The 12,846-nt window shown below is 40.9% G+C and overlaps 1 protein-coding gene across 3 annotated transcripts in view; it reads left to right on the top strand.

The window, feature by feature from the left end:
- herc2 (HECT and RLD domain containing E3 ubiquitin protein ligase 2) overlaps window positions 1-12,128 on the top strand; it is a 67,664-nt gene extending 55,536 nt beyond the window's left edge. For 2 of the 3 annotated variants that reach the window (XM_016679833.1, XM_016679832.1), the window contains exons 80-91: window positions 3,521-3,612; window positions 3,709-3,848; window positions 4,784-4,971; window positions 5,068-5,265; window positions 5,356-5,439; window positions 6,139-6,280; window positions 7,729-7,923; window positions 8,079-8,191; window positions 9,892-10,082; window positions 10,175-10,280; window positions 10,380-10,592; window positions 11,242-11,514. In XM_016679833.1, coding sequence (XP_016535319.1) covers window positions 3,521-3,612; window positions 3,709-3,848; window positions 4,784-4,971; window positions 5,068-5,265; window positions 5,356-5,439; window positions 6,139-6,280; window positions 7,729-7,923; window positions 8,079-8,191; window positions 9,892-10,082; window positions 10,175-10,280; window positions 10,380-10,592; window positions 11,242-11,514 — 1,935 coding nt within the window. Of the gene's footprint in view, window positions 1-3,520; window positions 3,613-3,708; window positions 3,849-4,783; window positions 4,972-5,067; window positions 5,266-5,355; window positions 5,440-6,138; window positions 6,281-7,728; window positions 7,924-8,078; window positions 8,192-9,891; window positions 10,083-10,174; window positions 10,281-10,379; window positions 10,593-11,241 lie in introns of all 3 variants that reach the window. The other variant, XM_007568422.2, reaches the window with a different exon arrangement.
- Window positions 12,129-12,846: the final 718 nt, after the last annotated feature.

Raw genomic sequence — 12,846 nt, 5'->3', positions numbered from 1 at the left:
AAAGATATAAAACATCTGATATTTCACAATGAGATATTAACATTCATGGAAAAACCTTACATAACCTTGTATTAAAGCAGAAAGTAGGCGGCCACTTTAAAAAAGGCTTACAGTATTCAATTATGCCGCATGAACTGATCAGTACATTTTTGTGAGGGAACGCAAAAGAAAAAAAAGCCCTCCATGCCCCCTGGAGGGCTCCATATACTACATGGCTAAATATGTATTTATTATATGGAAGGAGTCTGCGAAAGGAGTCAGCTGCCCCGTCGTTGCATAGAAGTTAAATTTATAGCACTACTGATTGCTAAATGAAGGAGCAGGTGGTGCAGTTTTCAATCCCTAATTTCCTTCATGTCTCTCCTCAGAGACGTGGTGCATAGCTGAGGAAATCCCCAGGTTACAACTCAATAAAATCCAAACCATCTTTAAGTTTATAAAAATATATATGTTCAATGTACTGTTGTATATTATCAATCATAAAGGCTCATCCATCAAAAATAAATGGCTAAACTGAAATCTATATACATGTCTTCTCTCAAAGGAGTGAAGACACAAATACACACAGTTGCATAGAGAAATACACAACAAAAGAGAAAAAAGCATGAATGCAGTATTCAGAGGACTGAAAGGCTGAAATTCACCACATAAAACCTTTTGAACCACACTCAGGGGAAAGAGTGAAAAGAATCAATTGCAAAAAAAAGGTTATGCAGACATTTGAATTAGTAAACAGGTTTGGTAGAAAGGAAGCGGAGCTAAACTATTGCTTTTCAAAGTAATATTTAAAAATGTTTTAAATTTTTAACAACAAAACAAATTGCTTTGTTTCTAAACAAATTTAAAAACAAAATGTGGAGGTTCTGTATGCTGACGGTTTTTTCTAAAGGGAAAGGCCTATTCCACCCCCCAGGGTTGTTCATTTTTCACTATAAACTTCATCATAAAAGAGGTGAATAGGTTTTAAATGACCAGCACTCCGGGTACGGCTTCAGTCTTTCTAATTTGGTTTTTCCTAATAAATAATGGCTATTAAAAAAATAAAGAAAAAGTGAGATGAAAGGTATTATAGGTGATGGAATTTTGTTTTTATTTTTATTGTTAATCACTTCAGTACAAGTCAGAATCTATCTGTTGTAGCTCTACTTCTGATTACCCCATGGGTGGTTTTCTAATTCTACACTATTTAACGTCTGCCACGCTCCTTCTGAGCATCGCTCTCCTTCTGGGTGCGGAGGGTAACATCTTCACCTCCATTTGTTAAAACTGCAGGGCGAGTTAAGTTTAATTCTTCGCAGTGGCGGAGCCGCGTCCGCGTTGCTTTGCAGCGGACTGCGCATGGATCTAGTTAACTTCTGCAACTTTATTTATTTCCTCAAAATAAACTGCTGTCTCCTCTGTTTAGACTATAAATGGATTAAAACAACATTGCATTGTCTTTAGTTTTCTCTGTNGCCGCAATAGAACTGTGGAACAGGTCTGAGAAAACGCTGTCTGTGAGCTACATTCAAGAGAGAGATTCCCTTGTGATGTCATAGAGTGATGACATTGATGCCATTGGAACTGAACATTCTATTGTAGCCTGAAGTAAAAACATTTTTCTAGACAATGCCAAACAGTGAGAAGTTTTATTTTTTGTTATCAAACATTATGAAGCCAAAAAAAAAAACAAAAAAAACAAACAAACTCAGAAATATACAGGGTCATCCTCGAGAATCAACTCAAACCCAGTTTCACACAAATACACTAGCATAAATGTTTGGGTTTTAAACGGCACCTTTCTAGATTGCTATCAAGCTCATTTTCTCTTAGCTAATTTTCTTGTCTTTTTCTGTTCTTCTTCTTTTTCTCTCTCCCTGAAGAATAAGTTCTCTTTTGCGACACTGGTTTGCTTGCTTTTGAATACGCTTTTAACGGCAGCTCAAATCACAGGGTAACATTACCGACAATGTCCACCAGGGGGAAGCCAAGAGCAATTTTTTTTTACCCATATCAAAATTGGTTTCTACATTACAGAACCCTCCAGCGGAAATGTGGATTTTTTTTTTTTCTTTTCCATTCCCTCGCAAAACTTTTGCGTCCCCTCGCAATTATTAACACTTTGGTGCAAAAAACTGATTGAAAATTGATTTATTTACTGCATGTTTATGTGTCTTAAGGCCAAGATGGAACGGCACTGAAAGCAGCCATTTAAAGCATTTAGACTACGATCACAATAGAGACGCAATCAGATGACTGATTACCCCACGATAATAACTCAAAAATAGTCCAAATAGTTTGGAAGTATTTTTATTTCTTTCCTACTAACGAAAAGTTTTTGTTTATATCATAGGTTTGTTGTGCCTTTCTATACTAAAGAAAAAAGATATAAAACGTCTGATATTTCACAACGAGATATTAACATTCATGGAAAAACCTTACATAACCTTGTATTAAAGCAGAAAGTAGACGGCCACCTTAAAAAAGGCTTACAGTATTCAATTATGCCGCATCAACTGATCAGTACATTTTTGCGAGGAAACGCAAAAGAAAAAAACGCCCTCCATGGCCCCTGGAGGGCTCCGTACTACATGGCTAAATATATATTTATTATATGGAAGGAGTCAGCTGCCACGTCGTTGCATAGAAGTTCAAATTTATAGGACTACTGATTGCTTAAATGAAGGAGCAGGTGTGTGCAGTTTTCAATCCCTAATTTCCTCCATGTCTCTCCTCAGAGACGTGGTGCATAGCTGAGGAAATCCCCAAGTTACAACTCAATAAAATCCAAACCATCTTTAAGTTTATAATATGTTCAATGTACAGTTATATATTATCAATCATAAAGGCTCATCCATCAAAAATAAATGGCTAAACTGAAATCTATATACATGTCTTCTTTCGAAGGAGAGAAGACACAAATACACTCAGTTGCATAGAGAAATACACAACAAAAGAGAAAAAAGGATGAGTGCAGTATTCAGAGGACTGAAAGAGGCTGAAAATTTAAAAATTATATATATATATATCGACTAGATAGATATATAGATGTGCGCACACACATTTTAAATTTTGCCCCCCAGAGGTAGTCCTGGCCCCCCCTTGGCCCCCGCAACTTTAAAAGTCTAGCTCCGCCACTGGCTGTAGCAACACCATACATCTCATTATCAGATCAGACGGCTTTACTCTGCTGTTAGCCGGCCTGAGACAAGGATTCATTGGGAGCTCAAAGACAGATGATGCGTTAGGGGTGAGAAAAATGGCGCCTGCTGTCTCGGTCTTAATAAGTGAGCGCAGACAGAGTCTGGTAGCTGTAGGTAATAAATCAGACTCTTCAGCATCAACACCAGGCTGTTTTGTGGAATGCTCCCCACCTTCTGACTCAATGCGGCACAACGATGCAACTAGAAGAAAGCATCTCTGCTTTCATTTAACATGAAGCCTGTTTTTAATGCGTGAGCCACATGAATAACCTGTTCTCATTTACAAATGCATAACATTACTTCATGTTGATTCTAAAACAATGATGTTCAACCCTTAGATCGACTCTCTCACTGGCCTGGGAGTGGTGAAAGTGGAGTGCGGCTCTCAGTTCTCGGTGGCGCTCACTAAATCTGGAGCCGTCTACACGTGGTATGAATGGCAGCTGTCGCACACAGACCTGTTTGGTCTCAGTGTTGTTGTCGTTCCATGACTGAACTCGGTCCTGTGTTTGCGTTCGACTGAAAGGGGGAAAGGGGACTACCATCGGCTGGGCCACGGCTCTGACGACCACGTGCGGCGGCCCAGGCAGGTTCAGGGGCTTCAGGGGAAGAAAGTCATCGCCATCGCCACGGGGTCTCTGCACTGCGTTTGCTGCACCGAGGAAGGTAAGACCGTCTACCTTCCACACATGTTTTGGTCTGCCCACGCCAAGGGTCAACAACCTTTACAACACTAAGGCATCATTCACATCAGCCCTGTTTAACCTAGAGCTCTAATGGCACTGCAGTTTGTTTGCCTAGAAAGTCCAGTTTGTTTAGGGAAGTGTGAATGCTCAGTCAAACCAAAAAAAGCAAACTCTGGTCTGCCTAAAGAGTTGGGTCTCAGTTTGGTAGAAATAAACTCTACCATGGATACAAGCAAACTGGAGAATGCTCCAAAAGCAGGAAGTAGACTAAAGCACAGGGCATTCTGGGTAGATGCAACCAAAACGAACATGAGAGTCTAATGCTAGCCGGAGAAATGGCTCGTTGTCTTTTAGCAGACAAAAAAAAAGAAATCCTACACCAATATCTGATGCTACTCTATTTTTGTTTGCTCTCAGTTACTTTTTCAGAGTTTTTTGAGTCGTTTCCGTCAGTAGTTCTTGGTGCAGAGCCAACACAGGCGAGCAGAGGAACAGTTTTTCTTTTGAAGGGTTTGGTTTATTTTCACATTGTGTGTGAAAGTGAATCACAGCAGCTGAAAGTGCAACAGATGTCCCCAGTCGAACTGAGCCTACAAGACTATCAGCTGTGAAAACACTAAATCACGCGCAGGATGGCTATATTTATAAACCCGGTTACTTTTGAAACCCTGATTTTATTTGGGGTAAAAGAATGAAAGGAGCTCTATAAATGTATATACATTTACAATTTTTTTTTAAATTTTAAATGGAGAAACCTTTAAAACAAAAAAAGTTTTTCTTGGAATTAACAATTATGCTGAATTTTGCGCCGTTCTGTCACCGAATACCCCCCAAATAAAATGTAGAACGTTACGACTAGAACATATCAAAATGTGAGTAATTCTCAAAAATCACTTTGTGTTGCGGCCCCTTCAGGAGAAGTTTACACGTGGGGCGACAATGACGAAGGCCAGCTGGGAGACGGGACCACTAACGCCATCCAGAGGCCACGGCTGGTCGCCGCGCTGCAGGGCAAGAAGATCAACAGAGTGGCCTGTGGCTCGGCTCACACCCTTGCCTGGTCCACCAGCAAGCCCACCAATGCTGGGAAGCTACCCGCACAGGTGCTGCACCAGCTCCGGCTGTCCACCGGGTGGTGGTAAAAGCTCTGCAGTTCTCCTTTGAAATCTCTGCTTTTTCTCCGCTTTGTGTTTTTGAAGGTCCCCATGGAGTACAACCACCTGCAGGAGATCGCCATCATGGGCCTCAGGAACAGACTCCTCCTGCTGCATCACTTCTCCGAGCTGTTCTGCCCCTGCATCCCCATGTTTGACCTGGAGGGCCGGCTGGGCCAGACAGGACACGGCCCGTCAGTCGGCTTCGACACGCTAAGGGGCATCCTCATCTCCCAGGGCAAAGTATGTCACCATGGAGATTTATCCAACATAAGTGGAGAGTATTTATGTTTTTTTATTATTATATTCATTTAAAAAATGTTCTGCAAACAGGAAGCAGCTTTCAGGAAGGTGGTCCAAGCTACGATGGTGAGAGACAGACAGCACGGCCCTGTGGTGGAGCTGAACAGAATACAGGTAGCCTCCGAGTTGAAGTTTGCATTCGCTGATTCAGGGATGTCCAAAGTTTTTGTCACGTGCATCAAAATCAAATCAAAAATACTTGCAGGCCAAGAAAACTATAAGTAAGAAAACAACTAAAACCAAGCAAAAATAAACTGAAAGAGATGTGTTATTCATCATAGAGCCAAACTTTTTTTTCTTTAAAGGATTTTATACATGCATTTTAAAAGAAAAGACTAGTTTTCAAATGTTGGCCTTGGTTGAACAAAAATTTATTCTTACTTTTGAGAATAAATTTCTTTCAAAGCGCTAGCTGATATTTATCCAGGTTTAATAAATTGCATAAATAGCTGGTTTAGGTGCAGTGAATTCAGCTTTTCAGTTTAAAAAAAAAAAAAAGTCTGTCTCCTTTGTTCTGCTTCCCTCCTCCTCCTCTTCTCCCCTGAGATACTTCAGTGTTTCATGTGATGTCTTTCGTAAGAGGATTTTTTTTCCCCCTTTTTTTCCTGGTGTGTGATCTGCAGCCCTTCCTGTCTGTAGGGAGTCCTTTTGTAACTTTAAGCCCCACCGCGCGCGCGCACACACACACACAGTTCTGTACTGTTGTTGCCGTGTTTCCAACAGTACATTAATTGCATGCAGAACAGGAACAAGTCAAAACCTTTTTTTTTTTTTCATTTTTTGTTTGTTTTCCTTCCGTTTTCTGCTCTGCAGGTGAAGCGTTCCCGCAGCAAGGGGGGTCTGGCGGGCCCCGATGGGACCAAGTCTGTGTTCGGTCAGATGTGTGCCAAGATGAGCTCGTTCAGCCCGGACAGCCTGCTGCTCCCCCATCGCGTGTGGAAGGTTAAGTTTGTAGGTGTGTGTTCATGTCCACAACGGGGACGTCACAGCTGCTTCCTCAAATTCCCCTGATGAACTTCCTGCGCTGGGCAATCCATCCTGACAGGTTTTTATGGAACAGGCCAACAGAACGGCGCAAACTGCTGCTGCTGATGGAAAACGATATACGAGTTTCAATAGTTTGACAAAAAAATAAAAGCATTTATATTCAACCCCCTTTAAATGCAACCAACTGCATTGAAAAACCACCTCATTATTCAACAGAACCAACTTTTGAGTAAGTTGATATAAATCCAGCTGTTCAGTGAAGCCGTCATTCATCACGGAACATCTGTAGTAGCGGTACAACAACCAGCAGTCTTGCATTCTTAAAGCTACAGCTAATTTTCTAAATATGTACTAAATAAAATGGTTTATTATGAAAGTTAACAAAATTAAGCTCCAATTCATTTCTATTTTCAGATTTAAGAAGTAAAACGAAATGAATTTATACAAAAGATGACAAATTTTTTCTTTAGAATAAGATGTGCCTTTATTTAAAATAAATATAGAAAACGAAGGGCAGTTGGTGTAGTTTGAAGCTAGTTACGCAGGCCTGTCACAATATCATATTTAGCTGGACGATGCATTGTCCCAGTAATTATCGGGATACACGATATTGTTGGTTTGAGATCATTTTAAGGTAATATAATGACCTCTGAAAGACAAACTTCACTTTTGTAAAAAGCACTTTACACTGGAACTGGAGGATATTTTAAATGCCTAAAATAAAACAACAACCCAAAGCAATAATTATAAAATGGAAATAAAAGCCACACACAACCAAAACCAGAAGTGAACTGAATTATGATGTCTCTGTAAATACAAAATTGCCCTTCAAAAGACATTAATCACCAGAATGGGAATTATTGAACTATTTTTAATTGATCATTTGATTAATTGATTCGTTGCTTATTGCGACAGGACTAGTTTTAGATATTAAAAGCAGATTTTGCATGAAAAACTCCTAAAATGACCATTTCTTGGTTCATGCATAATCAAAAACATTTCCTGTGTGGTTTGTGTGAGAGCCTCAGGAGTCACAGCTTGCAGACTCTTCGTTTAGCTCAATTCATATCCATGTGCTGGAATGGCCTAGTCAATGTTCAGATATAAATCTAATAAATAAACTTTGTCCTTGAAGACTTTCACGTGAACTATCTTCATCTAGTCTGACTGAGCCTGCCCTGCTTTTCCATAGTCTCGAAATGTGCCAGAAGATGGTTTTAACTCGGTGGTTCTGAATGATTTTCAGCTCTTTATTAATAAAATGTAAAAAAAAACCAAATCCCTACAAAATAGGTTTTTAAAATGAGAGCACGTCTTATAAAATGCACAGAGTTCGAATAACCCAGTTTTTCCACAGATCTTGCCCGGTTTGATGCCGTTCTCCATCTCTGTCCCCCCCTCTTTCTTTCTTATCAGGCGAGTCCGTGGACGACTGCGGCGGAGGCTACAGCGAGTCCATCGCCGAGATGTGCGAGGAGCTGCAGAACTCGCTGACGCCGCTGCTCATCGTCACGCCGAACGGCCGCGACGAGTCGGGCGCCAACAGGGATTGCTTCCTGCTCAACCCTGCTGCCAAGTCCACTCTTCACATGAGCATGTTTCGCTTCCTAGGTACAAATCCGCCTAATCTCCTCATGAGCAAATAACAGAAAAATAACACCTATGCTAAAATAAAAAAAAAATAAAGAAACATGGTGTCTGAAATATCTTTCACTGTTGGACATTTTCTGCAGTGTGTTTTGATGTCTTTTTCATGGTCTCTGCAGGAGTTCTCCTGGGAATCGCAATCCGAACCGGAAGCCCTCTGAGCCTGAACCTGGCAGAGCCTGTATGGAAGCAGCTGGCAGGGATGAACCTGACCATCGCTGACCTCAGTGAGGTGTGTGTGTGTAATTGTGTGTGTGTGTGGATTGCCGTGATGAGGACGAACACAGAGTAGAAATTATTCTCCCAGCAGCAGAAACATTCACACATATAGTACTGCTGGGCGATGAATCGGTTTTATAAAATTTTTTGCTTTTGAAGAGTTTATTTTAAATTGGGTGTTTTTCACCAAAGCATTGGGTCTCCATAGATCAGAGTTACGTCGTTTTGTTTTTACAAGCGTGTTTTACTAATTCTGTTTGGAGTTTGACGGCAGGTCAACTCTTCGACAAAATATTAGGATTAAACTAAGATGTTTTTTTTCTTAATATTACCAGAATAAAGTTTTAAGAAAAATTAACATTTGTAACATTTTTCCTAAAAATTTTTTACACATTTTTTATGAAAAAAATGTGTAATAAATAAATAAATAAACGTGGCTACAGAATAAAGGGTCTCAAAGTTGTCATTGAGGGGATTTCAGAAATTCCTAATCCTGAGACCTTAAGTAGGAAAATACTTTTAAAATGTCTCATTTTTTCACCATCTTCTTTATAAGAACTATTTTGTTGATTTAGCCCATAAAATCCAAACTTATTCGAAAGTTTGAGGTTGTTGCATGATTACACGACTGGAGGCTGAACCAGTTTTAAACTCATGCATGTTTTATTTAATAATGGCAGCCTGTTATGTCATGTCTGTTACATATCAGACATGAAGGGAGGACTTTGCTTTTACAACCTCAGAGTCAATGAGTTTATTTATGTTTCTTAGCTCCTCTAGTCCAAGTGATCCGCATCACAATGTCGCTAAAATCACATTCCTATACATGCCACCTCAGATTAAAACCTGAGCCTGGCTCTTTGCTGGTACAGAACTCTCCGAATGTTTCTGGAAACTTCTCTTGAACTCGAAAGCTAAAAGCGCTTTTGGTTTGGTAAGACAGTTGCCCCCGCTGCGCTTCTGGCTGGTGGCGTGAGTCCACTCCTGCCCTCACGCTCTGATCATATGCTCCTGCAGCATCCTTGGGAGAATGGAGGAGTCAGGAGAGAGGGGGAAAGAATTTTCCCTCTCAAAGCTGCTTTTGTTTTGTAGTTTTCTCCCCGGAGATATCGTAAAAGGTTAGATGGCAGAAGAATGTTTTAGCACAAGATGGAGAGGACTGCCGTGAATCTCACGGGACATCTGTTGTGGTCACGACTACAGTCACGTACACACAGACACACCCAAGCTGGAAAACATTCCAAGTAATTTATCCTGCCAGTTATTCTGACAATTAGTTGAGTAATCAAATAAAAAAAAATTCCCATTTTGCTGTAGCTACTTAACCAGTAAGAAATATATGAAGGAGAAAATCCTCCGGCCCAAACATTTTTTCACCGTGGGTTAAAATCCAATTTGAAAGCCCTCAGTGGCCACAATTATTTATTCAAAATGCGAAAATAAATCTGACTTATCTTTTTACCTGTTTGTAGAGGAAAGGACAGAATAAAGGGCCTAAAAGTTGTACAGTTACTTAACTTTTTGCACCATTTTACTTTATTCCACTTAGCATCCATTAGTAGCTCACAGTGCGCTAAATAGTCAAACATAACATAACGAAGCTTCAAGGAGGACAATTTACCTCGAGGAATGGTAAAAACGGAAATCATTTGCTGAATCGTTGCATCCCTGAGCCAGACTCTGTGGTAAGCGGGGACTTTGTGTCGTCCTCAGGTTGATAAGGACTTCATTCCTGGGCTCATGTACATCCGGGACAACGAGGCTACGGCGGAGGAGTTTGAGGCCATGACGCTGCCCTTCACCGTGCCGAGCGCCAGCGGACAGGACATCCAGCTCAGCTCCAAATACTCCCACATCACCCTGGAGAACCGGGCCGAATACGTCCGCCTGGCCATCAATTACAGGTTAGAAAACTTTCTGATGGCACAGATGGAAATTTCTTTAACTTTTTCTTGTTTTTTTTTCTAATCTATATGGTTTTAAACTTTTTGTACAGACTCCACGAGTTCGATGAGCAGGTCTCTGCTGTGCGCGAGGGAATGGCTCGGGTGGTTCCAGTCCCTCTGTTGTCACTTTTTACTGGTTACGAGCTGGAAACCATGGTGAGGGAGAGCATGCATGGGCTCCACTAGTCACCCTGTACTGCAGCTTTGTGCTGATTCTGATGGAAGTATCTCCTCCCCATCCTCCCTCTGCTTTAGGTGTGCGGCAGCCCGGACATCCCCCTCCACCTGCTGAAGTCGGTGGCCACGTACAAAGGCGTGGAGCCGACGGCACCGCTCATCCAGTGGTTCTGGGAGGTGATGGAGTCTTTCTCCAACACAGAGAGGTCTCTGTTCCTGAGGTTCGTCTGGGGTCGCACACGCCTGCCCCGCACCATCGCCGACTTCAGGGGCCGAGACTTTGTAGTGCAGGTGAGGAAAGGTCCTCTGATAATCAATCCATCCAATCAATCAGTTTGTCCATCAACCCGTCAGTCCGTCCATCAATCTATCCATCAATCTGTCCAATCAATTCGACAGTCCATCCATCAATCCCTCAATCAATCCAATCAATTCATCCATATTTCTACAATCCATCCATTTAACAACCTTAGACTGACCATCCATCTGTTCGTCTTTCTGACCATCCATCCATCTATACTTTCACAAACTGTCCAGTTGTCCTTCTGTTTGTCTGAACATGCTATAACAGATCTGTTACATTTGGTGCCGTTTTTTTCAGCAGAGCAAATTTCTGTGTTCCTTTGTAAAGTTGGGATGGTTAAGCGTTTTAGTTCAATCCGCCTCTTCAGCTGCTACTCGTTGCTGTGTTCCTTACTTCCCTACCATCTCTGTTTTTGCAGGTGTCTTATTTAATGCATGACCACTGTGGAAACATCCGCCATTATTCAATTAGATCTTTTGTGTTTAAAAAAAATAGCTACAAAGAATAAAACTATGAAAATTTGGTTTTTTCATGCAAACGTCAGCGTCTTTCAGTCTTTTGCTGTGTGTTGAAACGAACAAAAAAAGCTAAATCTTCAATCTCCTTCACTGAAACCTCGGTTTCGTTTGTGTTCAGGTTCTGGACAAATACAACCCTCCCGACCACTTCCTGCCAGAGTCCTACACGTGTTTCTTCCTGCTCAAGCTGCCCAGGTACTCATGCAAACAGGTGCTGGAGGAGAAACTCAAATACGCCATTCACTTCTGCAAGTCCATCGACACGGATGACTACGCCCGCATCGCCCTCTCCGGGGAGCCCGCGGCCGACGACAGCAGCGAGGACTCCGACAACGAGGACGCCGACTCCTTTGCGTCCGACTCCACGCAGGACTACCTGACGGGACACTGAGTTTTCTACAGACGGCTAGGATCCTGCGTCAACCCCACTTCACGGCGCACACGTTCATACGGGCGGTCTACTGAGGCACAAACGTCTGTTTTGTGGAGGAAGGGGGGGCGTGCAATGACATTAAAAAGAATAAGCTAAATAAAATGAAAAACACCTGTTTGTTTTTTAGTTTCTTTAAAATGAAGCGGAGCGATCAGCTGCACATGTGATTGTTGTGTTACATGGAAATAAGTATATTACAGTTACAGCCTAGCACTGTGGTAGATTCCTCCCCTTTGGTTTGTGTGAATTACCTGTCCCTAGATTGTATATAGAAACTGATGTGATAACACTAGGATTCCTTTTTTGTTCTTTTTTAGTAACAACCATGTTTCTTTATAAATATATATGTATAAAAACATTTTTAAAGTCGGTGTTTCTCACCCAGCTCACTCCAGTCAGAGCCCACTGAAGGATCATTTGAAGATTTCTGTATTTACCCACCCAAGTTTGTGCACTGTCTCCTTAAAGAATGTATATGATTGTGCCATGTATTCACAGGGGGTCATTCCTGCATATTAAATGTTAATACATTTCTGTTAATAAAGTGAAAATAAATCCTGCTTATTTAACAATGAGTGTTGCTGTTTTATATTTTAGTGAGTATACCGCTAAACCTGCTTTTGTTTTGTTTTTTCTTTTTCTGCTACAGTGAGATAATTAGCCTCTTTAAAGATTATTTTTGAGCGAGCAAATTTTAGTAAGTCTAAAAGCATATATTTGAGTAATCATTTTAGTATTAATGGAGGATGTCCTGAAATGTTTTTTAAATTCATGTATCTAAAATTAAGTCTATGAAATGTTTTAAATTCACTAAAACAATTTAAGATGGCCTTAAATATCAAGTCTTAAAATTTGTGGTGACGTTTAATTTCTTTTTTTTCTCGATTTTTGTCAGGCAAACGTTTGAGTCACCCACAAACAAAAATGGCGTCCTTGACGGTAAGTGTAAACTTGTCGGTAACCTTCGTCTTCGCCACTGGCTCACTTATGTTGCCAACTCATTTGATGTTGCATCTTTTTTGTGGTAATCTGGGGACTACTACTATGTAAAAAAAAAAAAAAAAATCGGTTGTACTTTTCTGATGTGATACGAGTCTTAAATTTAATTGGTAATCGTCTTAAATGTCTATTGCTGAGCCCTGGAAACCATTCAAAACAGCTATTAGCTTATTAAGTAATCAATTATAAGACAGATTTTTTTTCAAAGCTGCGGTATATAACTTTAAAATATATACATATATATTCCCTTCTCACCCTCCGCGGGTGGTCTCTCTTTCATCCTCTGAGCTC

The sequence above is a fragment of the Poecilia formosa genome, unplaced genomic scaffold, assembly GCF_000485575.1.
Source record: "Poecilia formosa unplaced genomic scaffold, Poecilia_formosa-5.1.2 Scaffold222, whole genome shotgun sequence".
Classification (NCBI taxonomy): Eukaryota; Metazoa; Chordata; class Actinopteri; order Cyprinodontiformes; family Poeciliidae; genus Poecilia; species Poecilia formosa.
This window is presented reverse-complemented; position numbering and strand designations above follow the sequence as displayed.